At 45.3% G+C, this 26,699-nt stretch overlaps 1 protein-coding gene across 13 annotated transcripts in view; it reads left to right on the plus strand.

Annotated features, from left to right (window-relative positions):
* Positions 1-4,839: 4,839 nt before the first annotated feature.
* The window catches only part of LOC105023728 (tensin), a 134,836-nt gene continuing 112,976 nt past the window's right edge, over positions 4,840-26,699 (plus strand). For 3 of the 13 annotated variants that reach the window (XM_034289541.1, XM_034289543.1, XM_034289544.1), the window contains exon 1: positions 4,842-5,153. In XM_034289541.1, coding sequence (XP_034145432.1) covers positions 5,055-5,153 — 99 coding nt within the window. In that variant the 5' untranslated portion in view covers positions 4,842-5,054. Of the gene's footprint in view, positions 5,154-26,699 lie in introns of all 13 variants that reach the window. The other 10 variants (XM_034289550.1, XM_034289552.1, XM_020042336.2 and 7 more) reach the window with 8 other exon arrangements.

Below are 26,699 nucleotides of genomic sequence, written 5' to 3' on the forward strand. Positions count from 1 at the left end.
TCTCTAGTCATTCCTGTGGTATATGGTCTCATTTACAAAGGCTTTCAGACATTCTACATTGTGGATTCCAAACACTCAGTTAATAATAAGAAAAGGCTAATCTGAAAATGTGGTCATACTACTATAACAATTTTATTTTAAATTTTTTATAAAAGCACTAAATATGACATAGAGATAGTTTCCTGACAAGATACGGTGCCACCCCAGATTTGGCCTGTGGGTGTGGCAACTACTAATCCTCATCTGTCCCAATGAAGCTCCCTGTGAAACGTCAATAAACAAATAAGATTGGGATCTGCACTGGCTCACAAACATCACTTTAGTTAAGCCCATGCTAATGACACGTCAGGCCTTTGAGGCAAACCACAAATATTTCGATTTCAGTCATGGTCTCTATAACAGGACCTGAGTTGTATTGTTCAGATGCAATTGGAACTCAGTTGACTGCTCAAAGCCTTCCAAAGTTAGAGCTACAATTAATTCAGGAAGAAAGAAAAGACATGTCCCTTAGTTGATATCTGTTATTGATTTTAGGGATGCAGCCTTAGAGGAAGGAGGATGGAGGCAATGAAGCAGGAGTAGGAAGGTGTAGGTTGGGCCAGCAGGTGACAGGTGATTTAGAACCAGTAGAACCAGGCAGTGGTATGGTGAAACTAATGGCACCCTACATATCATACTAATTTGATTTTCCACACAAAACCATGCCAAACATTCACTTCGAATACATTATGAGGCATTCTCATGCTTTTATACACAGAGTCAGTGGAGACAGATGGAGGATCAAGTATCTGGTGAAAGAGCCACAGGCCAGACTCAAACGCTAGCTGTGGTGTGTCCCAGTACAACGTTCCGCGGTGAAAATATAAAAGAAAAACCAACAGTATGCACGCAGGAGTCGTTCTTAATGAGAACGCCTTACAGGAGCAGTTAGGGTCAAGGGCCTGACCACCACCAGTATGCTGTGGGAACGCAGGCAAGACACTGCTCCTGGAGTCGCCTCCTAGCCTTCTGTTCTTCACATCCTTCATCTCTCTCTACATCACCCAAATAAGTTTAGGTTATCTAGTCAAACAACTTATAGTAGCGGGTTCACAAAGTATATTTTCATACTTTTCTACTGGTCCCCTGCAGGAATCCAAAAACACAATCCTGCCATTGCAAGGAATATGCTCTACCAACCAAGAAACACAAGCCCTTATGCAATCTCTCATCTCCATCACTTGATGCTCATTATACTGTATGTTTCTCTTTACAACCTCTGTCTTCCTTTCTCTCCCTCTCTCTCTTTAACCCTCTGCAAATCCTTCGTACACCGTGTCCCCAACACCTGGCCCCCTCTACCCATCTCTAAAACAGTCTTTATGTCTTTCTTCCTGCTCTTCACTAATTCAGATAACCCCACAGCCAAAACCCAGCACAGGATATGACCATGTCAATCTCCATTGTCTTCAAATGTCCACTTGTAACACTAGCTTGACCTTTGGCCTCCGCCTTGAGCTTCCCACACATCCAGGTCTTGTCTCAGGTGGCCACAGCTAACTAATAGCCATAGCAAACCCGAGGGTGCTGACATGATCCTGAAGACAGTTTAGTTTGACGTTAGGTCAAAGGGCACTTGGACTGAAGGGGCGTGTGCCTCTTTAAGGGTTTCCTGGAATGGTTTTCTGTGTTTACACAATCTCAGAAAAGTAACCTAAGCACAGGTAAACAGCTTTTTGGGGTATGGAGTTGATATCTCCTCAGGGATAAATGCCCTGTATTCTGCATTTTTTAAATGTCACAGAAAGGTTCCAGTTTCTCTTTGAGTGTTTACTTCTGTAATAATTTCAGGACTGCAGATGGAAATGAAAACAAATGAAATAAATCTGTGCAATCAGTAAAATTAAGCGGTGGCCTTACAATAACAAAAAACATTTTCACAAGCCTTACTTCAGATCACTGGTGCATTGTGTATGATTTGTAAGAAAAACCCAGCCTTATCTACCCAACCTTGTAAAGTCTGCCAAAACAACCGAGTCAGAACATGGTGTTAGACCGGAGGAGTGGGGGGGGTGGGGGGTGTTGACAAAAGCCCTCTTTACTTTCTTTTTTGACTACATATTCCTCTCCTCCTGAAGTCCAATCCAACACTGGAGCAGGCTTGGAGCAGGTGGCCACAGTTTCTCCACAACAACAGTGTGGGAGGTGCCAGAAGAGCATTCAGACTCCCACACACAGTGCTTGTGTTGGGCAACACGTACATGAAGCATTCCTGGTTTTGACCCCTGACCCCAATAATAATCAGATATTGGCCCCCTGGGGGTGGGGATAATTCGCACTGACATAGGGGGTTGTGAACCCAACCCATCGCAACACATAACAACTAGAGACTCCAAGGCCTTCCGGGGAGCTTTAGGGAAGATTTTAATAGCCTGGACTTATTGTTGTTTCACTGCTGGGCAGAATATTTTACTTGCCTCTGGCTGCAATTTTTGGACAGAACATTAATAAATACCAACGTGTTGCCATGTCTTCAAGAGAGGAAACAGTGGAATAAATCGAAAAAGTCTGAATTAGGACCTAATAACATTTTCCGTGACGAAAGACATGCTAATTTTCAACCCACTCATCTTGTTTAACGCTAGCATGCAGACATTCTCACAAAGAGCAAAGAATATTTTTTGGGGATGTGTCATTAGCCCTGGACAGCTGGGTGACAGTCTGGACATAATCTAACCATTGTGCATGTATGTGTCTGTGTGTGCTAACAGACCAAACATGCTCCTAGCAGAATAGGGTCTCAAATGAACATGGGTGTAAATTAATTGATATGTGTCAGAGAGAATTTCGCACTTCAGAAATGATGCAGTCTGCCCACTCCAAATTCCTCTCCACTACTTAAACTAAGGAACACTATATATTTATACGCACAAATTGGTAATTAATTTTCAAATGTTTAAGCATTGAAACAGGAAAGTGGTTTGGTCTCTGTATGAAATGTGTTTTTTGCATCCCCAGGGAGAATGAAATGGAGAATGACAGATATACTACTCCATAACTCTATAACAACCTCATTATGAACCTGATCTTCCTCCAGGGATGAGACAGATGTGTTTTATAGGCCTCATTCCAGCTATTCCTTGGTGAGCAGTGAGGAGAGCCCAATACAGATCCATCACGTGTGTGTGTGTGTGTGTGTGAGAGAGAGTTATATTGCGGGTGTGTGTAATTGTGTGTGTGTGTAATGTGGGGGGTGGTCAAGGTTTGAGTGAGAGTGAGAGAGAACATGGTGACCGCATGTTGCAATGTTTTCATTTTGTTGCTGGTCAGGCTTGACCAATATAATTCGGACTTGAAAGATTTGGTGTAAAGCAGGAACAGATTAACATGTCCCCTCAGAGAAGTGGCAGCCAACTTCATGGTGAGGTCACTGAAACCACGGCACCGCCCAAATCCCCCTGCAAAACAACGATGGGTGGAATTCAATCATATAAATATATCAACAGGTGATGAATCCAAAAGAAACAATCTAGGTCACTTGTTATTATTGTGCAATTATCATTTTAATGTGCTGTATAAAAGCACCATGAAGGAAGATAATGGAGGAATATAAAAATATGCTTATCTAGAGGATGTCATTATTCAAGCACTTCCTCATCATCAGTGGCCTGAGCATCCGGGGCTTTTATGAATAGCCCTGGATCTCAAATTGAGCAGAAAAAATTATGAAAGTATTGTGATCCTAGCAACACTTCAGCTCATCAGCCTTGGACCAATCAACGTGAGGAAGCCTCAGATACGCACACACATACCAACACATTTACGTATGTACGCACACACAGGCACGTGCACATGCACACAGACTCAGAATATCAACTTTTTTTCTCATCTGAAAGATCTGACCGTTCTTGTTATGACCTCAGAGAAATGTACTCTCTCCAAGTAGTCATGACTGGGTGTGGGGTCAGAATTTCCCCACACACCCTGTCCAGATGTCTCCGACTGCCTCACTTTCACCGGTTGTTGCTGTTTGTTGAAATGGCACCCACTGCCTAGTGCTCTACTTGTGTCCACGGCCCGCAGAGTTGCAGTCAAGACCAGGGCACTATGTAGCACTGAGAGAGACATGGCACCCAAGGGTTATTGTTTGGGCCAGAGAATGACAAAATAGATTAGATTTGACCATTTATGGCAGGGGTTCAAGATTGTTAATCTCTTATCACACAAGGCCCCTAAGAAGACATGCACCTACTCACACATTCTGCTGAATAGTATGTGTATTTCTGCTAGTAGGGATCCATTTTACAGCTGTCTTACTGTACCTTTCACCTTATTACTGTTTTAGATTTTTCCCTCCTTACAAGGGTCAGTTAATCGCTGGAGACAGTATTGTAGAAAGGTATTGTTGTGCATAAACAACACTTTGTGTCCATGCTTTGTGGGGGGATGTACAAACGACAATACAAATTTAGGGCTTGGAATGGATTTATAGCAATTCGAGTTTAAAGACAGTTAAATGTGACTTAATATGCATTTGATACATAATTAATGATTAGTACACACTTTCAAAGACTTAAGATAATATTTATAATTCTTTCATTTCATGAAAGCGAGACTACGTTCATCAAGGGAACACATCTTTGTGTTCTAAGTAGGCTAGTGGGCAGGTTACGAGAGGCGAAAGCAGGGAGAGTGCGGAGTTAAATTACAGACATCCTTGATTTCAGGTGTTTTTGATCCTCTCCTCTGCGTGGAGTAGGTGAAGGTAGTCAACAGATTTTACCCGCCAAATCTAAATGGGAATACTGGGTGAAATAAGGTATAAAATCATAGCTTTCCAAATTAATCTCGCAACTGAAAGTCTTGGAACAGACATTTTGTCAATGCGAGACTTTTTGAGAAGACTGGAGCACGAGTTGTACCCTCGCGGAGCTCCACCTGCGTGATTTGTGGTCAGTTTATATATTTCGAAATTGCTGCCGTAAGCTACGCTTTGATTTGTAAGAATAGAGAGACGCAACACAATTTAAGGCGATGTTGTTTTGAATGGATCATTTTGCGGTGAATCTTTCTATATGGGATGTACTGTGAGTTTCATCTGTTGCGAGGACGAGCTGTTAATGCCCCTCGGTCGCTATGAGGAGAAAGAAAAAGAATCCAAGTTCGTATCTAAGGTAAGTGCCAACAATACAGAATTTGTGCACATTTTGCATTACATTGTTGAAAAAATAGATGTCTCGAGGACACGACCTGAACTTGACAATCGGTGGTAGAGCAGTCTGTAGTGGCTTCTGGGCACATTTGCTTTGACGTATGTTTGTTTACCTGTCATTCATCGTTTCTTTCCATCATGCACTCTCCCTAAACCGCCGCAACTTTCCTTTTTGGGTAGATTAATTAGAAAGCTTTACCTTGGCTTTAAGTAAATAATTAACAATTTGTCGCAATATTTGGTACTTTTGTCTTTACTTTCTATGCTTCAGTAAGGCTGTGACGGCAGCCTACAAGTGAAGTGGGGTAATAGGTAAGGTGCTGATCCTCAGTTTTGATGGTGGATAGCAGTGCTACAAGTGGCGTGTTTATAGGCTATTTCATTGACTCTGGGGCAAAGAAATAAAACCAATTCTGTACTAAATTACTGAGATCTACCGTAACATTTGTCATATGGTGTAGGCCTAGTATAGTAAACGTTATCTTATTTGTTGTTATCTTGTTTGGTAAAATATATATTTTATTCACAAATAACCGCTAATTTATTTAATTGAATGTTCTACTTTTAAAGATGCAGCCTGAGATTTTTGGCAGCTGGTCACCCTAGGGTGCCCGAAAGTTGTTTTCCATGACATATGTCATAACATTTTATGGCTAACTAACATATAACAGTGATTTCACAATCCAAGAGCAATTTGCTTGTATCTTGTCATCACCAAATTTCCAGATCTTCTATTAGAAACCACCTTCATGCAAATACCCTATTAAGAAGGGTTGCCAGAACAACTATTATGGGCAACAAAAGATTTTAAGCATCTGCAGTTTTATAAATGGCATTGGCACTTTGATGAAAGAAAAATAGAGATCTTTGCCCAAACACCAGCAGTGGTTTTAGCATCAAAAGAAGGATGAGTATTCAGAGAATAACCATCAAACAATATATAACAATATACATCAATATATATAACAATATACAATATATAATATAACAAAGTATAATATGGTGGTGTATTATTGATATTCAACCAGGATCTCAAATAACACAGCAATTTTACTGTTAAAATAACTGCATCATATACCAAAGTACCAGGACATTTAAGCCAAAAAGAGAGAAAGGAACTCAAGGATGTGTAAAGATAGAAATATTTTCACTGAATGATTCCTTTCTTTCTGAAAGGGGTGCTCTAGGCTTATTATGTGGTGCTCTAGGCTTATTATGTGGTGCTCTAGGCTTATTATGTGTTGCTCTAGGCTTATTATGTGGTGCTCGAGGCTTATTATGGGGTGCTCGAGGCAAATTATGGGGTGCAATAGGCTTATTCTTGACATCACATATTTCCCTCAGACCTGGGGCTGTCACTGGTGCAGGCCAACTATCAGCGATCTACTCGCAAACTATACGATCACATTGTGTATTTGTAAGTGGTCTTTGTATTATGTTTATGGCAAAGACGGAGCTGATGAAATGTTACCTCTGAAAAATAATCGGAGTAAACACTTACACGCTCAACCCTAAAAGTACAATACTACTGTAGTTGAGCGGTAATGTTGAGGGGATGTGATATACGGCCAATATAACATGGCCTGTTCTTAGGCACAACGCATCGCGGAATTCCGTAGCCATGTTATAACGGTGATATACCACAAAATCCCTGAGGTTCCGTATCACTCTCATACAACCGGTTACCACCGCGATTAGAAAAGGGAAAATGAAATGTTCTTTAATAGCCGGGGCATACATCTCACAACCAACGCTCTGACAACCAACGCTCACGGTTCGAACTACCTGGTTAATAAAATGATTTATGAGTGGCCTGTGTGGATCTGGTTCATTTCATTCAGGCTGAGGGTTAAGTATCATTTTCAGATGGACAGCTTCTCCTCTCTGCTTCCTCCCTACATGCTGGACTGTTAGATCAAAGGCTACCTTTCAACCACACGCCAACCTACAACGGGAGCTTATGGGGGTGTGCGTGTGTATGTGTGTGTTTACGCAGGAGAGAGAAAGAGTGAGACCTGGCTTTGGTTCATACAACAACAAACCCCCTTCGCACCTGGGCTTCCAGTGTTTTCCAGTGTGTGTGTGTGTTTGTGTGTGCAGAAAGAGGTACCTCTTTGGTCTTTATACAAAAACAAACTAATTTGCACCTGGGCAGTGTGTGTGTCTGTGTGTGTGTGTGTGTGTGTGTGTGTGTGTGTGTGTGTGTGTGTGTGTGTGTGTGTGTGTGTGGGTGGCGTGGGTTAGTGAGCGCTGGCCAGGGTACTGTCTAAAATCTGCTTGACAGACTCAAAGGGTTACCTCAGTTCCTAAACATAGATGAATTTGTTCATAGTTGTTTCCTTTGTGTATATGTTCGTTTTACCATTGACCTGTTTTGAATAGGTACCTTCTTACGCTGAATTTCATCACTTCAGACTTCTCTGGGGATAGAAAGGCATCAACCTACACACCATTGACAAAATGTAAACACATGCAGTTTTTTCAGTGTCCATGCCATTGCAGGACTCCTCCTATGCGTATTTCTTAAAGAGACAGAGTGCCTTTAAAGTGCACTTGTTTTCTCCAGTGCCCAATGGGTCAAAAGTAGTGTGCACTACAAAGGGATTGTAATGTTGGTGTGACACAAACCGATCCTGGCTGTGTACAGGTTGCTCTCTTTTTGCATTCTCTCTCTCTGTCTGTCTGTCTGTCTCTTTCGCTTTACTTCTGTCGGTCTCAGCTCATTGCAAGACCACTGTCTTGTGTTCGATACAGTATGTCAATCATTGTTTAGCCTGAGAAGAACAGTGGCTTAGTTTCAGGGCAACTCAACAGTGGGTTACAAGGCCTTGTAATTATTATGTAAGAGAGATTGTAGCACATGCTCACACATTTTCATTAGCTGGCTATAACTAGGAATTAATTGTAAATACTATCACACGAACAATAGGACTTGAAGTGTGGATGACAAATTGACAGCATTCCCTGGGGCTCCAGCAGGGGGTGGTTCAAACTGTCTTGGCCCCATCCGGATGGACTGGTAGGATGTCGTACCGGGTTGCCGTGCCTCGTTGGCGCTCTGGCAGCTCCTGTGTTGGGTCGGCCACCTGCATGCAACGGGGTTGGCCAGAGACTGCGCTCAGTTCTAAGTGCGTAAGTGCGGGTGAATGCCAACTGGATGAGCGAGCAGTGTCATATGAAGCAGAACGGCTTGGCCAGATGTCCCCCAGAAGGACACGTCTTGACCTGGACATCACAGAATTGTGTGTCAATAAACTTCATACAAATCGGCTGCCTGTTTAAGACATGAATAACAGGGGACAACGAACAGCAGTTTTTGTAGAGGTAGGCAGGCAAAAGCAATATCAGAATGATACAAGACGACTTATCAGGTAAAAGAAAAACCTAATTTTTGCGTCAATACTTTAACCCATTGCAAACCGTCTCTTTCTCTCCCTCTCCCCTTTTCATGCTAGGAACGAGAAGTTCCTCATTCAGAAGGTTATGCACACATACACACTGTAGATATGAGCGTGCACCGCACACGTGTGCGCATACAACACACTGGTTGCAGTCTGTGTGTATGTGTGTCTAAGACTGTTGCTCTTCCCTTCTCCTGCGACGTCATGCCACATTCCTCTCTCCCGCTGGCTCTACGGGAAAACACAGTGGCCTCTGTGCTGTGTTACCGAGGCAACCATCGCCTCACTCTTACCTGACACACATACACAAACGCACACGCACTCATGACCACGCGTGTGTTTGTCTGTGTGTTGTTCATTCCTGACCTGATGTTCCGAGGCTTTCTCTGTGGCGCTTGTCTCTGTTACTGCAGTGGCAGAACGTGCATTCAGAGGGATTTCGACCGCTGTTAAATTCGACTGACGTTTCTGTGAGTCAAAGAGAATGCTTTAGTCCTTTCATCGAGACTAACCGAAAGCTCCAATGGAACCTATTCAATATCCCGGTTCCACCCCATTCATATAAAAGGTTGATGTGAATAACGTAGATAAAGGTAATTGTATGAAACTTGGAATATCTATTGCTCCAATCCATGTGGTTCTATAATCCAAATGACATCGAAGTCACAATTAAGAGGTTGGAATAAGTCACAATGCACCTTATGCTTGGGTTAATTATCTGTAAGTTATTACTATACAGCTCTGGAAAAAATTAAGAGACCACAGCACCTTTTTCTTTCCTTTCCAAAAAAGCCGAAAAGGAAGGATTTGAGTGAGGAACAGAAGGGTTAAAATCAAGAGACCACTGCAAATTGAAGGCTGTTAGCTGTTCCACACTCAAAACTTTCCTTTTCAGCTTTTTTGGAAAGGATAGAAAAAGGTGCAGTGGTCTCTTAATTTTTTCCGGGGCTGTACATGGTCAAAGTAGCATGGTGTCCATCAGCCCACTGCTGGCTTAGCTTTGATGCTAAGCCGGGTTGGTCCTGATCAGTCCCTAGATGGGAGACCAGATGTTGCTTGAAGTGATGCTGAGAAATAGCCTTGTGTTAGGTGCCATCTTTCAGATGGGATGTTAAACAGGCGACGTTTCTAGACTGGCCATCATAATTTCATGACCACCTACAGTAATCATCGCCGGCTTCCAATTGGCTCATTCATCCCCTCTACTCCGAATAATAACATTGTGAATTACTATAGGTTCTGAATTTACGCGATCAAAAATGTATATAAAAGATGCTCTGGATGAGATCATCAGCTAAATGACTGAAATGTAAAGCATGTTGAATGCTGTTAAGGAAGTGGGAGTATTGTGACAACACTCCTATTTAAAAAACGCATACTTTATTTAGTAATAAAGAAGAAGACTTCAGGATAATGAACCCTCCATTTTGTGATGAGAACATTATTCTGCTGCCTATGTCAGTCTGATAGCTACAAACCGTAGCATTTCATAGTTGTTTTCTGTCTTTTACTGTATTCCCCGGAGAGATTAGCGTGCTGTAACCAGCCTGTCATGACTGAATTGGGGTTTTCACTCTAGAAGCTTCTCTCTTTTACATGTCCCATTTACTTTGAAGATCGGTACACACACAGAAACCTACATTTAGCTATTTCTTTAATTCTGACAAGTAGATTGTCTTCAGTCTCTGCTACTTCTAACTCTTTTATTGTCGCTTTTTAGATGAAGAATAGTTTCCATACTTTCCGCTTGTTGTTGGTGCCTTGGTGCACTCATTGGAATGTCACTTGTCATTGTCAGGGCCTGGGATTGGTGGAACGGATATGGCAATGTAGGGTGAGAGTACCTGCCGTAGGAGATACACACCCCAATCCAAATCAACTTGAACACATCTTATTTACCTTTATTTATACACATACATCAACTGAGACCAAGGTCTATTTTGTAGCTGAGCCTGGTATTGCGACAGTGTAATCACATGTAAAATGTTAATAAGACATACAAGACCAAGCAGAACTGACGATAAAAATATAAAATATAATTCAAAATATCTTATGGCCACTAAAACATTTAACTTAAGATCACTTTGAATGGCATTCTGAGTGTGGTGTCACATTGTGACAGTGTGAAGGTATACGCCACGGAACTCCTCATTAAACTAAAGCCTGTTGTCTGTTGAGAAGGCCCTGCCCTATACCATTTCAGTCCCGCGCCCTGATCTAAGCTCTGTCGTGCTATTGGTTACTGCCTCCGTAGTATTCCCAGAACAGGCATCTCCATTCCAGTCAATTAGCCCAAGGTGGGTGGGCTATTGTTGTTCTACTTCTACGGAGTGTCATTATTTCTCAGTGGGTGCGTTCGTGGTATAGGTGGTCCCGGATCAGTTCAGCACACATTCTGGGGGATATAAACACATTCTGGGGGATATCCCAGATGACATGTTTTCATTGTGTGGTGTGTTTATGGTGATGTACACTAATACGGGATTGTAATTACAGTTGAGCCCAAGGCTAAGACTATAGAATGATATAGGCAAACACAAGGTTTTCCCAATGAGGTTTTACTGTACATTGGTTGCAGCGCCCAGTCAATAATTGAGTACATATTGTAATCCCGCTATTAGGATAAAATGTAGGTTGTTTTGGGGAAAGTTTGAGAATGAATCACTGTGGTTTGCTACTTTACTGGATGTTTCCCGAACGTCTGTTGGAGTGCGAGGCCTGGGATAATGGAGTCAGGTATTTGCCGTTTGTCTAATCTGTTACTTGACTAGTTTGGAAAACTTACAGTAATTAGCTTATGATAAAATAGGTCCCGATCGGTGCGTGGATATGTGAACTTAATATTGTTCTTTATTAATATCGTATTGCCTGTACTAGATTTGCATAAAGTTTTGAACTCCCGATATTTCCACTTCATGCCAGCTACTTAAACTTCCATCAGGGGAGCCTTTCAATTCAACTGACAGTATGCCATCTGAAGCTGGACTACATAAACCATTGTAAAGCAGTCTTAATAGCATACTGTCATGGTGACGATTGCGTAATCATCCCACTGGGTTGTGTCCACATCGTGCAATTCTCAAATGTAACATACACCCGCGGGTCAGTGCCAACCACTCTAGCCCCATTTGTTGTTTCGTTGTTCAAAGACAGTCACTCTTTCTCTTCCTCTCTCACGCTACCTCCTTCTCTTTGCGTCCCCAACCCCCTTCTTCCACTCTTCCCCTCTCCCTTCATATCTCCTGGACAGGGAACGTTCTGCTTACCCTGCGTTATTATTGGCTGGTGGTATGGATCGCCTCATTACTTCTTTGCTGAACTGCCGAAGGCAATATATCCAATGATAACGCAGGGACAGCGGAAATGATGAGACGATCCATTCCGCTCCAGACAATAATAATGCAGGTACAGCAGATGTAAGGAGGCGATCTTTTCCAACAGCCAATGATATTCAGGGAATGCAGAAGTGATGAGGCGATCCCTTCCAACAACCAATGATAATGCAGGGACAGCAGAAGTGATTGAGATGATCCATTCCGTCAGCCAATGATATGCAGGGACAGCAGAAGTGAGGCGGCGATCCATTCCGTCAGCCAATGATATGCAGGGACAGCAGAAGTGATGCGGTGATCCATTCCATCAACCAATGATATGCAGGGACAGCAGAAGTGATGCGGCGATCCATTCCATCAGCCAATAATAATGCAAGGACAGCAGAAGTGAGGCGGCGATCCATTTCATCAGCCAATGATAATGCAAGGACAGCAGAAGTGAGGCGGCGATCCATTTCATCAGCCAATGATAATGCCGGGACAGCAGAAGTGGTGAAGCGATCCATTCCGCACCAGCCAGTGAAAATGCAGGGACAGCAGGAGTGATGAGGCACTCCATTCCATCAGCCAATGATAATACAGGGACAGCAGAAGTGATGAAACAATCCATTCCATTCCAGCCAGTAATAACGCAGGGACAGCAGAAGTGATGAGGTCTGTGTCTGTGCATGTCGAATGGAAATAAGGCACTGCCTGGTTTTAATGGGAAATGTCAAGCGGAGGAACGCTGCGCAATTCATCACGCAGCTCCGTACGCTGGCAGCCTGCCGGGCGGAGGATGAGTCCCAGCGTGTGGACCGTGGCTTTCTGGGGCTGACATCACCGGTCCCACAGAAGGGGCCGGCGAACTAGGTGGTGAACAGGTAACGGTCAAAATAAAAGACACACCTGGGAAAATGATGTATCTCCCAGGATGACGTTTCCCCCCGTCCACAGGACAACAGTGGTGAGGTCTCATGGGAGATTCTGGAGCGACCTAAAAAAAACACAATATTAAAAAAAAAAAAATGGAAAAATAGCATCACATCCTTCCAACTGAGGTCTGGGACACTTGTGGAATCCATACCAGGTACTACTGAAGTGGCTGGTGGGTTGTGGCGACCCAGTGCTCTACTTTGATACTATGTTGATGTTTCCTTTATATGACTTATGACCTGTGCTTGACTTCGGTTGGTACGGTCCGGAACGGCATTCCGGTTTGTTTTTTAGGCAAGCCTTATTAACACAAACATTTTCACCAACATGTATGCGTCTGTCTTTTTAGAAGTCGTGCGCTGCTTGGGACAGATGGCTGTTGTAGCCAGCTGAGGTCATTTACTGAAGGGCAGTTTTGAATAGAATTTTATCAAAGTAGTTTTTATGTATTCATCTTAGAGGGTTGCCTCACTTTTCACGTTGTTGTTGTGGATGCCTAATGACTCATCCCTGGTGGTTTCTGACATGACACGCACTGTAGCACATCTGGAATATTGAGTGTGTGAAGGCGCTCTCAAACGCCGGACACATTTTAGTTTTCCAAAGTCCATGTATAGACACTCACCACGGTTCATCAGGGTCTCCTTCATCCTCTGAAGTCATAGCATCAAAAGAAAACAGGTTGATGTTCAGACTCTAGATAACACCTCGAAGCAGTTGTCAAGATGGCCGCCGTAGATATTCACAATAGATGTGTTGGAGACAGCTCTATTCTGAGTTTGTTTAGGGGGAACGTGCCTGAAATTACAGGTTTCATATTCCAAAGGAATTGCTTTCAACTCTGTCTCTGTGCTTTTGTAGACCACAACACATTTCCTAATGTCTTAGCTAAAAGGCTTAAACTGTCCTTTTCAGATAACTGATCCAAGTGCAAGTCCGGGTGCTGGTGGGTTCTGGGTAGGACAGGCCTTATGGTCTTAACTCCTTTGCCCTGTCATGGCCCACTTCTCCTAGCCATGGTTCCTCATCTCTCTACCAAATAACATTCCTTTCAGACAGGCATATATGGAGAAACCCTCACTGCTCTACTCTCAACATTAGGAACCCAAAGGGATGAACACTTCATGAATGACCAAAAAAAAAAAACACAATTAACTTTTTCCTTCACTTGTGAAACTATTTTAATCTATAATATATTGCTTATCTCGAAGAACAAATCTCCATAATGTTTCCCTTGCTTTTTGTAGGCTAAATCACAAGCGCAGTCGCTACGTTGCCCTGAATAGAAAACGTATAAAACGTCAGCTGAAAAAGGTCACTGTTGAAAATGTGCCTGCAGAACGTTATCGCTTAAACGTTACCATCAAATTCTCAATAAGCGCTTCTAAGTTATGAGAAACTAAGTGGCCATCACAATTCAGGAACGAGGAATGAGGAGAGAGAGAGGGGGAGCGGGAGAAGAGATGATGGCTAATTTCTCCAAACTGCAGTCCCTGATTAGTATCACACGGAGGAGACGCCTGCTGATCATCGTCTAAGCCTCTCATCATTATCCAACGGATGATTCACTCGCGTCTGAAACCGCCATCCTGCGTGGTAGTCAGTGTTGTGTGGCGGTGTGTATCGTCGGTTTGTGGGCGGGTGTCAGTTGTCGTCGGAGTGCACGGGCGTGTCAGGGTTTGCCGGTGTGTGTGCGTGTGCGTTTACCCAGCCGGTTGCGTTCGTCCGTCTGTGAAAGTGAAAGACGGGAATAGAGATTGCCAGTGAGAGTGGCCGTAGCTTTAGCCACAAGGTGGCGTCGTTGCTTTGACGGAGAGAGAGAGCCAGACTGCAGGTGTGAAATCAGCCCAATGCAGTAACCCGCTGATGTGACGCAGGAGAAGTCCGGTTCTAATGCGGCCCGCCATCCTCAACCGCTGTGACACATGGCTAAGGAGAGAGCGGAATGGACAAATGAATGAACATCCCTCTTTCGCATGCCATTTAGACTAATCCTCCCAGCGGCTCACGCGGTCCGACTGTGAGTCAGTGACCCGGTGCGGTCATCTCTGAGCTAACAGGACAAGGCAGGTATCCAGAGAGAGAGCAGCCATGTTCCCACACCATGTCAAACCAGGTCCTGTTGATATTGAACAGCACAGACATTAAAGGGAAAGTTCGCACCGAATCCAAAGGGAGGCCCGTCCACATTACACAGCGTGTTCGAAATTGCCTCAGAATGGCCTTAAAATGCTATTTCATCTATTTAGACAAAGTCCCAGAGGGCTAAAGTTAGCATCATGACTGAAAATCCCATTGGACACCATTGCCCACGATTAGCATTTTCACCAAAACAGCTACCTTTATGTGCAAAGTGTGTTCAATTTCTATAAGGCGGTCTGTGTGTGGACGACATTTGCTGTATTTCTTTTTTCTGTAGAAAGCATGTGTGTGCTATTACCTGTACAGTATGGCTGTGCCTGTGTGTGTGTGCATCTCCAGTTGGGATCAGTGTGTCGTTGCTGCTTCATTAATCTCCCTGGGCCTGTGGGATTCTCCGGAACGCTAAAAGGGGGCCAGAGAGAACGACCGCCCCCTGGGGGGGGCCCTTTCGCTTACCCTCTCCTGCCGCTCCTTTAACCCTACCCTAACCCATGAACTCTGCGTGTCACACCACCGACAGCTCAATGACAGCCACTCTGCCTAGCACGCTGTATGTGTGTGTGTGTGTGTGTGTCGCCTGGTGTGCTCCCTGGCCTTCCCTTTCCATCATTCTCCTTGTACTATCCTAATTGCCCAGCCGCCATAAACCTTCTCATATCGTGTCTGTTCCTTTGCTCTTGTCCCTGTAGGGCTCTGTGACATTGCTCGGTTCTGTGTGTATGTGTGTGTATGAGTGCGTGCGTGTGCGTCTGGTGTTGGGCTCCGTTATATACATGCAGACGAGTGTTCCGGATCACACGGCTCTGACCGGAGGAAAGTAATAAACACGACCGGACGTTAGAGGTGACCGTTTGAGCAACGTTCTACCGCTGTTCACAGCCCACAACGCCACAGGGCACTGTCTCTGGGTTGGTGTGTGTGTTTCATTGTGTCTGTGTGTTGGGATCATGGGGGTGGCAGGGAGGGTTGTATTTAGAGGTGCTTCTGTGTTGTGGGGAGTTGATTGAGTTTATGTGTTTGGGTGTGTGAGTGTGTGTGTGTGTTTATGTTTGCACTATGTGTGTGGTAGGTAAAACAGCTAGTAATGTTTCATTTCAGTCTGGCTATCCAGTATGTTTCATCTCAGTCTGACTATCCGGTATGTTTCATCTCAGTCTGACTGTCCAGTATGTTTCATCTCAGTCTGACTATCCAGTATGTTTCATCTCAGTCTGACTATCCGGTATGTTTCATCTCAGTCTGACTATCCGGTATGTTTCAACTCAGTCTGACTATCCGGTATGTTTCATCTCAGTCTGACTATCCAGTATGTTTCATCTCAGTCTGACTGTCCAGTATGTTTCATCTCAGTCTGACTATCCAGTATGTTTCAACTCAGTCTGACTATCCGGTATGTTTCAACTCAGTCTGACTATCCAGTATGTTTCAACTCAGTCTGAATATCCAGTATGTTTCATCTCAGTCTGACTAACACTCCACTAAATGTCAGTCAGTCCACTGTAGTAAGTCCTTTCCTTTCTCCTGAATGCTAAAGTTGCTCCACGGTCAAAATGTTGCGGTCACATGGGCAAATCCCTGATTTTATTATAACTTGCAAATTTGTTCCAATGTTATTACTCTTTACTATTGTTAGTAGAAGCGTTTCCATATTTAAAAGCCATATCAATCCACTCTGTTTTTTTTACCACTAAAGATTAGCTCTGTAGCTAACGTGACTGAAACCATGAGATTTAAATAAATACTCAGTGAAATAATTGACCTTAGCATGCCAACAGGCATTAAACCATCTTTCTAATCTGACTACTCATTCCACCATTGTCAGTTTCATAACGTTTAGGAAACATAACAGTTTTGGGAAGGTGGTTTTCTGGAATACATGCAGGTCAAGGATCAAGGGAAACCGAAGATTACTCTGTCGTTCTGTATTCGAACACAGCAGGCCGGTGACATGTTTCCCTGGGACATTGGAACGTCTCGCAGTATCCTGTCGGTGGTTATTAAGAGATTGACCGTCACCTCAGATTCCAGGATCCGTCAGCGGGTGGCCATGTTGGCTCTTTAGAGCGATCACTGCCCCGCTGTTTCTGCTGATGATCTGGCACAGAATGGCTGCCTGGCCATGTTTAATGAGCTGGTGTCTGGCCCTGGCCCCATCCCACGCCCCTGGCTCCTGGCACGGAAAAGGGGCCAATGAGGCCACGTCCGGGGGATGGGGCCGAGCCGGGAATGCCTGAAAAACTCATCAGTGATCAACAGTGAACCATGACCTTTTACAGAGGAACAATAAGGAAGGTGATAGAGAAGGACTGCGGCATTAGATGTGTTAGAAGAGGGTGATGTGCTAACCAAGGCAATGCTGTGAATCTGGGCTATCTAGGCTGAGAGTGGTATGGAAACTGCACTCGCCACTGAGCTACATGGTCTGGTGAGTTTTCTGCCTCCGTTTTCCTATTTAATCACCCAATATAAAAAACACAAAAACTGCTAAAATGTCAAATTGCAGAAAACAAATAAACTGGTGTCATTGTTTTTGACAACTCCCTAATGACATCACACAACTCTTGAAATGCCAAACGTTGTCGCTTTTTGTGCAAGCTCTTTTGATTCCCTTTTGAACTGTTTTGTGTTGAAGTGGATGTAAAATCAGAGACCACAAGCATCCTATGGCATTCTGCAATGTAAATTCTATGATGCTAACACTTACCCTCCCCATGAAATACATTTGTTAAGGCGAGTCTGCGTCGACTTTAGTGGGGCACACGTCCTTCTTAAAACCAGCTGTAAACATTCAGATGGCTACCATTAAAATGTAACATTTTAAAAACTGCGTGGTTTGAATGTTTATGCTGATTAGCTGACTTTTAGAGTGTACAGTATTTAAGCAATAAGGTGAGAGAGGGTGTGGTATACTTAGCCAGTATACTCCGGCAAGGGCTAAGATACCCCCAAAAGCCTTATTGCTGTTATAACCAGCAGTAAAACGTGATCTGATGTCTTACCCACTGGATACTCATATACCAACTCTTTCAGCCAATCAGCTTTCAGGATTCAAACCAACCGGTTTATAAGTGCCTGTATATTAAAAACTACTACTGTTCATAATGCAATGCTAACCAGTTAATAATATCAACAAGTCATCACAGGGGGTTTGTATATTGCCTGTCTACCATCGCTTAATTATTTAATGAATAAGGTAGGATAAATAACAGCGTGCACAATATGCATCCCCAGGTAGTTTTTGCTCTGTGGTTTTTGGACACTGTGATGCACCATAGCTGCAAAATCCCAACCTCTGACACCTTCCTGTGTTGTTACACTTCTCTCAAAGTATGGAAGTACGAGAGGCGCCACTCCGTTATTCCCACGTTGCTCTGGGACATGGCTCCCCGGACAGCCACTCTGTTGAATCACCTCTCTGATGATAAGTTCCTTGTTGACATGACTGTCTAATCAATTGTATTTATTTTTTGCGGTTTAGATTCCTTTAGGGGTTGGGTTAATTCGGTTCACCCCCTCAAAGAGGAGAACTGGGCATCAGATCGAATATGAACGCTTTCTTCCTTTTTTCTTTTCTTCAGAACAGGTAGAAACGTAGAATATATCAATCCCATCTGCATTGCATTTCCAATGAATTAAAATGTGGTTAGTGGGTGGGTTGGGGGATGCTTGAGAAATGCCCTCCTGCGTTCACTCAACTGCATTGGTAAAACACTTTCGCATGCAGCATTTTGACGTTTCTCAGCCCTGGTCCTGGGGACTCACAGGTACTTATTTCAGCCCTGGACTAACACATTAAACACCCTATTGGGAGAGAGGGCTTCACATGATCGTTCATTGATTAGTTTAGCCAGGTATGACGGGTGTGTCGGGTGTTCTGGGTGTACCAGGTGTGTCGGGTGTGAAAGGTGATCTGGGTGTACCAGGTGTGCCGGGTGTGTCGGGTGTACCAGGGGTGCCGGGTGTGCCAGGTCAGAACAAAAGCTGCTGCCTTGGGTCTGCAATCTGGACCATGTTAATAGTCCAGGTTAAAGCCTTAACATGCAAATGTTAGTGCTGTGATAGGACAAACCCCTGCTGCCTGTCATGGGTGTTCACAGTCCAGACCAGGAGCTGGACGGCAGGACAGTGTTACAACCTGTGAGGGTTTCTGTGCTGTGATCAGCAGAATAATCCTTTAGAGTGATGATGCTGCGCTGAGCAGAACATGAACGTGTTTAATAGCCCATGTCAGGACCGCTGTGTTGCACTGGTACCAAGAACTGGTGGGGGGGGGGGGGGGGTAGAGGAGGAGAGATGGGAGAGAGAGTGGGGAGGAAAGGGAGAAGGGAGAGTGGGGGTAGGGCTAGGGAGTGGAGAAGGAGAGAGGAAAGTGAGGGGGAATAAGGAGAGGGGAGAGGGAGGGGGGAGTTTGGGGGAGAGGAATAAAGAGGGGGGTGTACATCTAGGCCAAATGAAGCTGTCATTGTTTCAGGCCGTTCTGTCTTTTTTCTATGCACATGTACACACTCGCTTCCACTCACAAACACGCACACACGGCCGGTGCAGTGGAGACTGGTCAGCACCGCTACACAAGCTGATAAAGTAGGAGGTGTGATGAAGGTCAACAGATGTCATTAACAGTGTGTGTGTGTGTGTGTGTGTGTGTGTGTGCAAATGCGCATGTGTCTGTCTGCGTGAGTCATCAGAGAAAACATTGACGGAAACAGGAGGAAAAGGCATTGTTGAGTGACTCTCATTGTGTGGAGATTCACAGTGAAACAGCCCACGGCAGACTGCTGCAACTCCCTGGAGGAGGGGAACTGAGCCCGGCCTGGGCTAGGGTGGCCTCGTGGCCTTGGCTCCAGGGATCTGGGATACCAACCACAGGACGTGGCCTCCCGTCTGTAGGGGCAACTTTTTCATGCTCTGCCTGGAAGCAGTGTGGCATTAAAGATGGGAGTTGGACTGCTACCTAGGCAATAATGACCTTCATGGGAGAATGGCCTCAGTCCACACACTTCCAGGGGAAAGCAATAAAGCAAATTGGGATAGAGGAGGGAGGGACTAGTGGGTGGAAGAGAGGAGGGGAGGAAAGGGGGGATGGAGAGAAGGGGTGGGGAGTAGATAGGAGGGAAGAGGGGAAGGCGTGGGCCTCTTTACTCCTCTATCATGTTCGTCCATCTGTCTCTCTCATGTCCTGTCTGTCTCTCTCATGCCTGTCTGTCTCTCTCATCGTCCCCCTCTGTGTCTCTCATCATGCTGTCTGTCTCTCTCATCGTCCCCCTCTGTCTCTCTCATCATCCTGTCTGTCTCTCTCATCATCCCCTCTGTCTCTCTCATCATCCTGTCTGTCTCTCCCATCATCCCCCTCGATCTCTCTCATCGTCCCATTTGTCTCTCCCATCATCCTGTCTGTCTCTCTCATTGTCCCTTCTATCTCTCTCATCATCCCGGCTGTCTCGCTTATAATCCTGTCTGTCTCATTCACCATCACGTCTGTCTCTCTCATCATCCTGTCTGTCTCTCTCATCGTCCCCTATGTCTCTCCCATCATCCCGTCTATCTCTCTCATTGTCCCCCTCCCTCTCTCCCATTGACCCATCTGCCTCTTTCATTGTCCCGTCTGTCTCTTTTATTGTTTCGTCTGTCTCTCTCATCGTCCCTTTTGTCTCTCTCATCATCCCATCTGTCTCTCTCATCATCCTGTCTGTCTCTCTCATCGTTTACCTCTTTCTTTTCCATCATTCCACCTGTCTCTCTCATCATCCCGTCTTTCTCTCTCATCGTCCCCCTCTTTCTCTCCCATCATCCCATCTGTCTCTCCCATCGTCCCATCTGTCTCTCTCATCGTCCCATCTGTCTCTCTCATCGTCCCAACTGTCTCTCCCATCGTCCCATCTGTCTCTCTCATCGTCCCGTCTGTCTCTCTCATCGTCCCGTCTGTCTCTCTCATTGTCTTGTCTGTTTCTCCCATTGTCCCGTCTGTCTCCTTCTGTCTGTCGCCACGTAATCCTCCTTTGTGTGACTGTCCTACTCTCCTTGCTTTTTAATCTGGATAATTAGGCTTATACATCTCTCTGGTTATTCCTCTCATTTAGAAAATGATGGAGTAAGTGTTCAAAATAATGTTCCTATTATGAAAGAATCGTTATTTAATCTAAGCTTTTTTTTTTTTTCCTGTCGTCCTTTTCCTCATCCGGGTACTTTTTGTATTAATTTTGTTGTTGTGACAGGATCACGACCAACACTGGACCAATTGTATCAGTGCCAGCAGTCTTTCGATGATCTAAAAACATGGGATAGATCAAAACGCCATGGAAACAATTCGCTTCCACCCGTCCGGTTGTCTCAGGCTAGTGCAGGTTAAGGAAAGGTGACAAAACGAGAGCGAGCCAGGTTGGACTACTGAGATGTGGCCAGAGCGTCGACATGCAGCCTCTTCCTGTCCTTTCCAGAGGTTTCTCAGCTCTGTAGCACTGCCAAACACACTCGCCGCTCAGGAACCGCAGTCTAGTTAAAAAGGATTCGACACGGCTTTCATGAACGGCTCCCATGGCAACCACGCGCCGCAGCCAGGGTAACAGAGGAGGGAGGAGCCACCACCGCGTGTTATCGCATGCCATTGGTTGGCTAATCTGCGTGCCTGACTACCTGTTTTTCTGCATTATCGGACTGTCTCCATACCCTCCGTCTTTAAATGTGATTCACGCTTTGTAACTCGATACACTTGCTTGATTCACTCGCTCCATTGCACAATGAAGACCATTCGGATCTCGAAGCGAATCCACAGACTCTAAGGCGGATTCGCACTCTGCTTCCAACAGGTCAATGTCTGTGTTGAACCTCTATGGATTAAGGAAGTAGCGCACTTACGAAGTGAATAGGGCTGAACGTCTGGGCGGAGAGACTCACTCCAGGCAGGGGTTCATTCAGGCGTTCGGGCCCGGTGTGTGCAGGCCTTTACGACGCTTCATTTCCCTCCGTTCCCTGTGGGATTGCCCATTGCTCAATGCCTTTCATGGCTACTGCTCTGAAGGAGTGCACAGGTCTCTAAGGCTCCCCTCCACTCTCTCCTGTCACGGTCTGCCTCTGAGTGTCTGTTTGTAACTCCTAACTTACTGTGCTTTAGGAATGTGTGTGTGTACTGCTCCTTTGCCCCACTGTCCTCTGCCTCCCTATCTTACCCTGAACTGTCTTTATGTCCAAATCTGTCTTTCTGTCCTGAACTGCCCAGACCTGTCTTCCTGTCCGGTCCTGTCTGTCTGGGCTTTCTAAACCCGATGCTCCAGACATTTTTAACATAGATACAGAAGGTGGCCTGTTTCTGCTGTCCTTCATCAACCTCTCCCCTCCCCCGTACCACCTCATGTCTCCGCCTGATGGAATGGGACCAATCTCCATCTCTCTCTCTATTCCTCCCTGTCTGCCTCGTTCTGTCTCTCTCCATGTCCCTCTGTCTTACTCCATGTCTCTCTCTTCTCCCTGGCTCTCTACTGTGGTAAGGAGATGGATACCGAATAGAAAGAGACAAAAGACAGCATAGTCATTGGGGCAGATGGCTTTTATTTCCGTTAATCCAATCCAAAAATTAATTTACCAGCAGTAAACTACTACTCAGCTAACCGTTATATTGTCCATTTAATTTACAGTAAAATGTCCATTTGTACATTTAACGTGTGATGTTATGCATTGACTTTCTCACCAGCCTGCCTGTTTTGGGTGTTTTTTCAACGTTGCTCTTCCTGTTTTGTCATGCCATTTCCCTCATCTCGTTCTCTCCCTATTACATGCGGTCCTTGTGACTAGAATCTCTACAGATTTTCTGGGAAAGTGTTCCAGAATCTTCCCCACGTCATGGGATCTATTGCAGCCTGTCACTCGTGCAAAATGAATCAATTCAACATGTCGGAAAAGCAAATCCTGTCATGGAGTTATCACTGGCCACCTGAGGGACATATCCACTGCATATGTGGATCTGGTTCTATGATGTCACGGACATGGGAGAATGTAATGGGCTGTAACGGAATGGATTGGAATGTGAACAGAGAAGCTTTATCTGGTTTTGCTCTCTCTGCACCCCCCCCCCCTTCTTCCACACACACGGGCACACACACCTACCCCACCTGAGGTGATTATCTATCCTCTGACTGGGACTCCGTTTCCATCCGGCTGGCTAGCTCGCTCCTGTCCCCGATATTACACTGTTAAATCCCTTTTAACTGCCTCTCCTTTCTGCCCTTCATATACCGTCATCCTTTACTCTTTCTTCTTTCTCACTATCTCTCCCCCTCTCTCTGTTGCTCCCTCTCTCTGTTTCTCCCTCTCTCTGTTGCTCCCTCTCTCTGTTGCCCCCTCTCTTTGTTTCTCCCTCTCTCTGTTGCTCCCTCTCTCTGTTGCTCCCTCTCTCTGTTGCTCCCTCTCTCTGTTGCTCCCTCTCTCTGTTGCTCCCTCTTTCTGTTTCTCCCTCTCTCTGTTGCTCCCTCTCTCTGTTGCTCCCTCTCTCTGTTTCTCCCTCTCTCTGTTGCTCCCTCTCTCTGTTGCTCCCTCTCTCTGTTCCTCCCTCTCTCTGTTGCTCCCTCTCTCTGTTTCTCCCTCTCTCTGTTGCTCCCTCTCTCTGTTGCTCCCTCTCTCTGTTGCCACTCACAGGTCACACGCTGGTCTTAACTGAAAGGACCTGATTTCAAATCTAGGCATTGCTAATCTAAAAAAATAAATAAAATTGAACTGACCATCAAAAAACACACGCAGGAAGTCAAAGCCAAGTCGCGTCAGAGCCTGTGGGATGGCTTCATCTCCTGTTGGTCTCCGGCGATCTATCCCGTTGTTTTTAGCCTGGCCTCTGCTCGTCCGGTGCTCGGTCCTGCCTGTTTTTTAGCCTCAGCCCCGGCCGTGCTGTCAGTGATAAATGTGTCCAATCATCCTGAGTGAAGACTTGTCTTCCCCTTATTGATCCCCTAAATCCATTTAGTGAATTAAGTTCTGTGTAAGCACAGTCGACAACCCCAGGTAGGATAATGAAGTGGCAACGCAATGCGTTCATCTTTCAGTCATATAGGGGCAGAGGAACAGAGCAAAAACCTCGCTCTCTCTTCCTTTACTCAGGCACATGCTTTCGTCCTGTACATGTCCTTTTGCTGGCCTGCCAGTGGTGAGTGGCACAGGTTGCCAAATTCTATAAACCAATCAAATCCGATCTTTTGCCATATAGGAAAAGGATCCGAATTCTGATGCGTATGTCAGTACAGCTTCAACGTCTCGGGTCTGGCCCGATTGGGTGAAATTCCCTTTTCAGAATTCAGACAGATCCGACAAAAGCGAGAATAATTATTGCGAAACAAGTGAGAGGGACAAAGTTATTCCAGATAGATGTCGCCCTTCCAGTCCCGTTCCAGGGCTGAGAGGGAGTGTACAGCGTGGTAGCTCTGCTCTCTGGCACGGTCAGACTTCACCTTGAGATGTCTCCCTGGGCCGCGTGGTGTTTTGTAGACCACAAGGGGGTCTTTAACCTACATTGGTAGCTGCATTAGTGAGCTAAGTGAACGTCATTCTCTCGCCAGCGCTGCTACTGGAGAACTGCCAAGTCAGCAGTGTTCCTTCAGGAGCGGAGAGCAAAGAGCCGGAGGCTCCGACGTAAGTGGGAACAGACACTGTTCATTTCTGAAGTGGGTTGCTCTGAAGCTCTTTCCTAATGAATACTGTACGGACATGGAACGATGCGTCTTCGTCCGCGACTGGTAAAGTCATGTCTACAAGGCCGTCGCGAGCGGGAGCACAGGAGAGGATTCAGGATTTGTTGGTTTTATTTCCATTAGTGTCTGATGAGAGACCTGTGATGTAATTATGCACAGTGCATTTCGCCTGGGGAATTGGGTGGGGTCAACGCCATCCGGTCAGCCAATCAGGGCTGTTTTCGGAAATACTTTCCCAACACCCGGTTGATCATACTGAACATTTCAAGGGCAAAAGTCAACTCTGGTAAATACATTATCATTGAATAAAGCCACACAGTTATTTCATTAAGCATTAGCAACGACTTCAATATAAAAGAACTGAGACTTAGTCATTTTATTCAGTCATGTTATTCTCAGGCTTTAAGAATAAAGAAAAGAAAAAAATCTGGTGAGCATCCCTTTTCCGATTTTGTAATCTTCTGGAGCAGTTTCACCAGATTGCCACCATATTCTGAAGTGTTCAGGATGTGTTGATGGAAGGCCGGTTCTAGGCACACACAACATAAGAGGTCGCTTAGAACCCCGGCCCGCCACGGATCCCCTGACCGCTAGGGGAGTGGGGGCCCCAGATTAAATGTTGTTTAGGACCCCGAAAAGGCTAAAGCCGGCACTGATTGATGGTTTATGTTTACAGATATTTGACAGGCGGGCAAGGTATCCAGCTGGAAAGGCAGGGTGTTTTGTTCCCAGTCGGCCCATCATCAGTGATAGTAGAGACTGCAGGCCAACGGGATGATGTGGAGGCCACGGCTGAGTTTCCCAATTCCTGCTGATCCCATTCCTGTTCCACAGTGCGGACCTGATATTCCGTTCCATGCCCGCCGTGTCTCATTCCCTGACCTATCTTTCTCACATGACAGCATTATGATCGTCATTTCCTCATCTAATTCCGCAATTTGTGTGTGTGTGTGTGTGTGGGGGGGGGGGGGGGGGGGGGGGGCAGGACACTGCAAACTAGCCCCCTTTTCCCCTGGCAGCTGCGTCAGCCTTAATAGACATCTATAGTAAATACACCCAGCGCTCTGCTGTCCTGTCCAAATACATTCTCCCTCCCCGCTAACGACTGGCCTGTTGTTAATATCTCTTGGCCAGGTAGGAGGCAGTTAAAGATTTTACAACAATGTTATTACGCTACATGTGCTTTATATATATATATATATATATATAAGCAATAAAACACTAGGGGTGTTATATGGCCAACATAGCACGGGTGAGGTTCTTAGGAACGACACCCACGCAGAGTGTCTGTATACAAACTGAGCTGTGAGTACTGGCCATATCCCAAAAAAGCCTGAGATGCCTTGTTGATATTATACACCGGTCATCACCTTAAGATGTACCCGTGTTGTTAAACCCCTGTCTGATATGAAGTACATCACTATCCTCGACCCAAATAAACTGCTTTACAATCAGGCGATGTGTGTTTAAACATTCCCGTTCCACCGACAAGTATCTCTTAGTCGGTGGAACGTCGGGATTATATCCAAGACCTCAAATGGCAGAGGTCATCATTAAAACAAGGTGCCGTGAAAGTGTACCCTACAAATGGACTAAGTGATTCGAGTGATCTATCGGACTTGACACAGCAGTAGCATTAGTGGCCGGCATTAGCTGATCAAGGCCGAGCACCTCACGGCACCCGCGGCGTTATAGACTATCCATCGATCAACGGGCCAGTGGAGGAGTGGGGTGGGGGGGGGGGTTGGGTGAGGGAGAGCCGTCACCTTTGTCCTCCCCGTTCCGGTTCCTGTTGGACTCAGGCTAATGAAGAGGCGCCACATTACACAGGCAGAAATTAGGCAAATGTGCGAACAGATGAGAGAAGTTATGGCAAAGATGGCAAGAGGGAGATTCAAAAAAAGGACGAGTGTTTTGGTCAGTGTGTGTGGAGAGAGAGAGGGGGAAGAAAAACGGAGATGGCAAGAGAATGAGAGAGGTACAAAAAAGGAGAGAGAGGATGAGAATGAAGAGAATGAAGCAGAGACTCAAAGAGGTAGAGGGAGACAGA

Source organism: Esox lucius, chromosome 22 (assembly GCF_011004845.1).
Source record: "Esox lucius isolate fEsoLuc1 chromosome 22, fEsoLuc1.pri, whole genome shotgun sequence".
Taxonomy (NCBI): domain Eukaryota; kingdom Metazoa; phylum Chordata; class Actinopteri; order Esociformes; family Esocidae; genus Esox; species Esox lucius.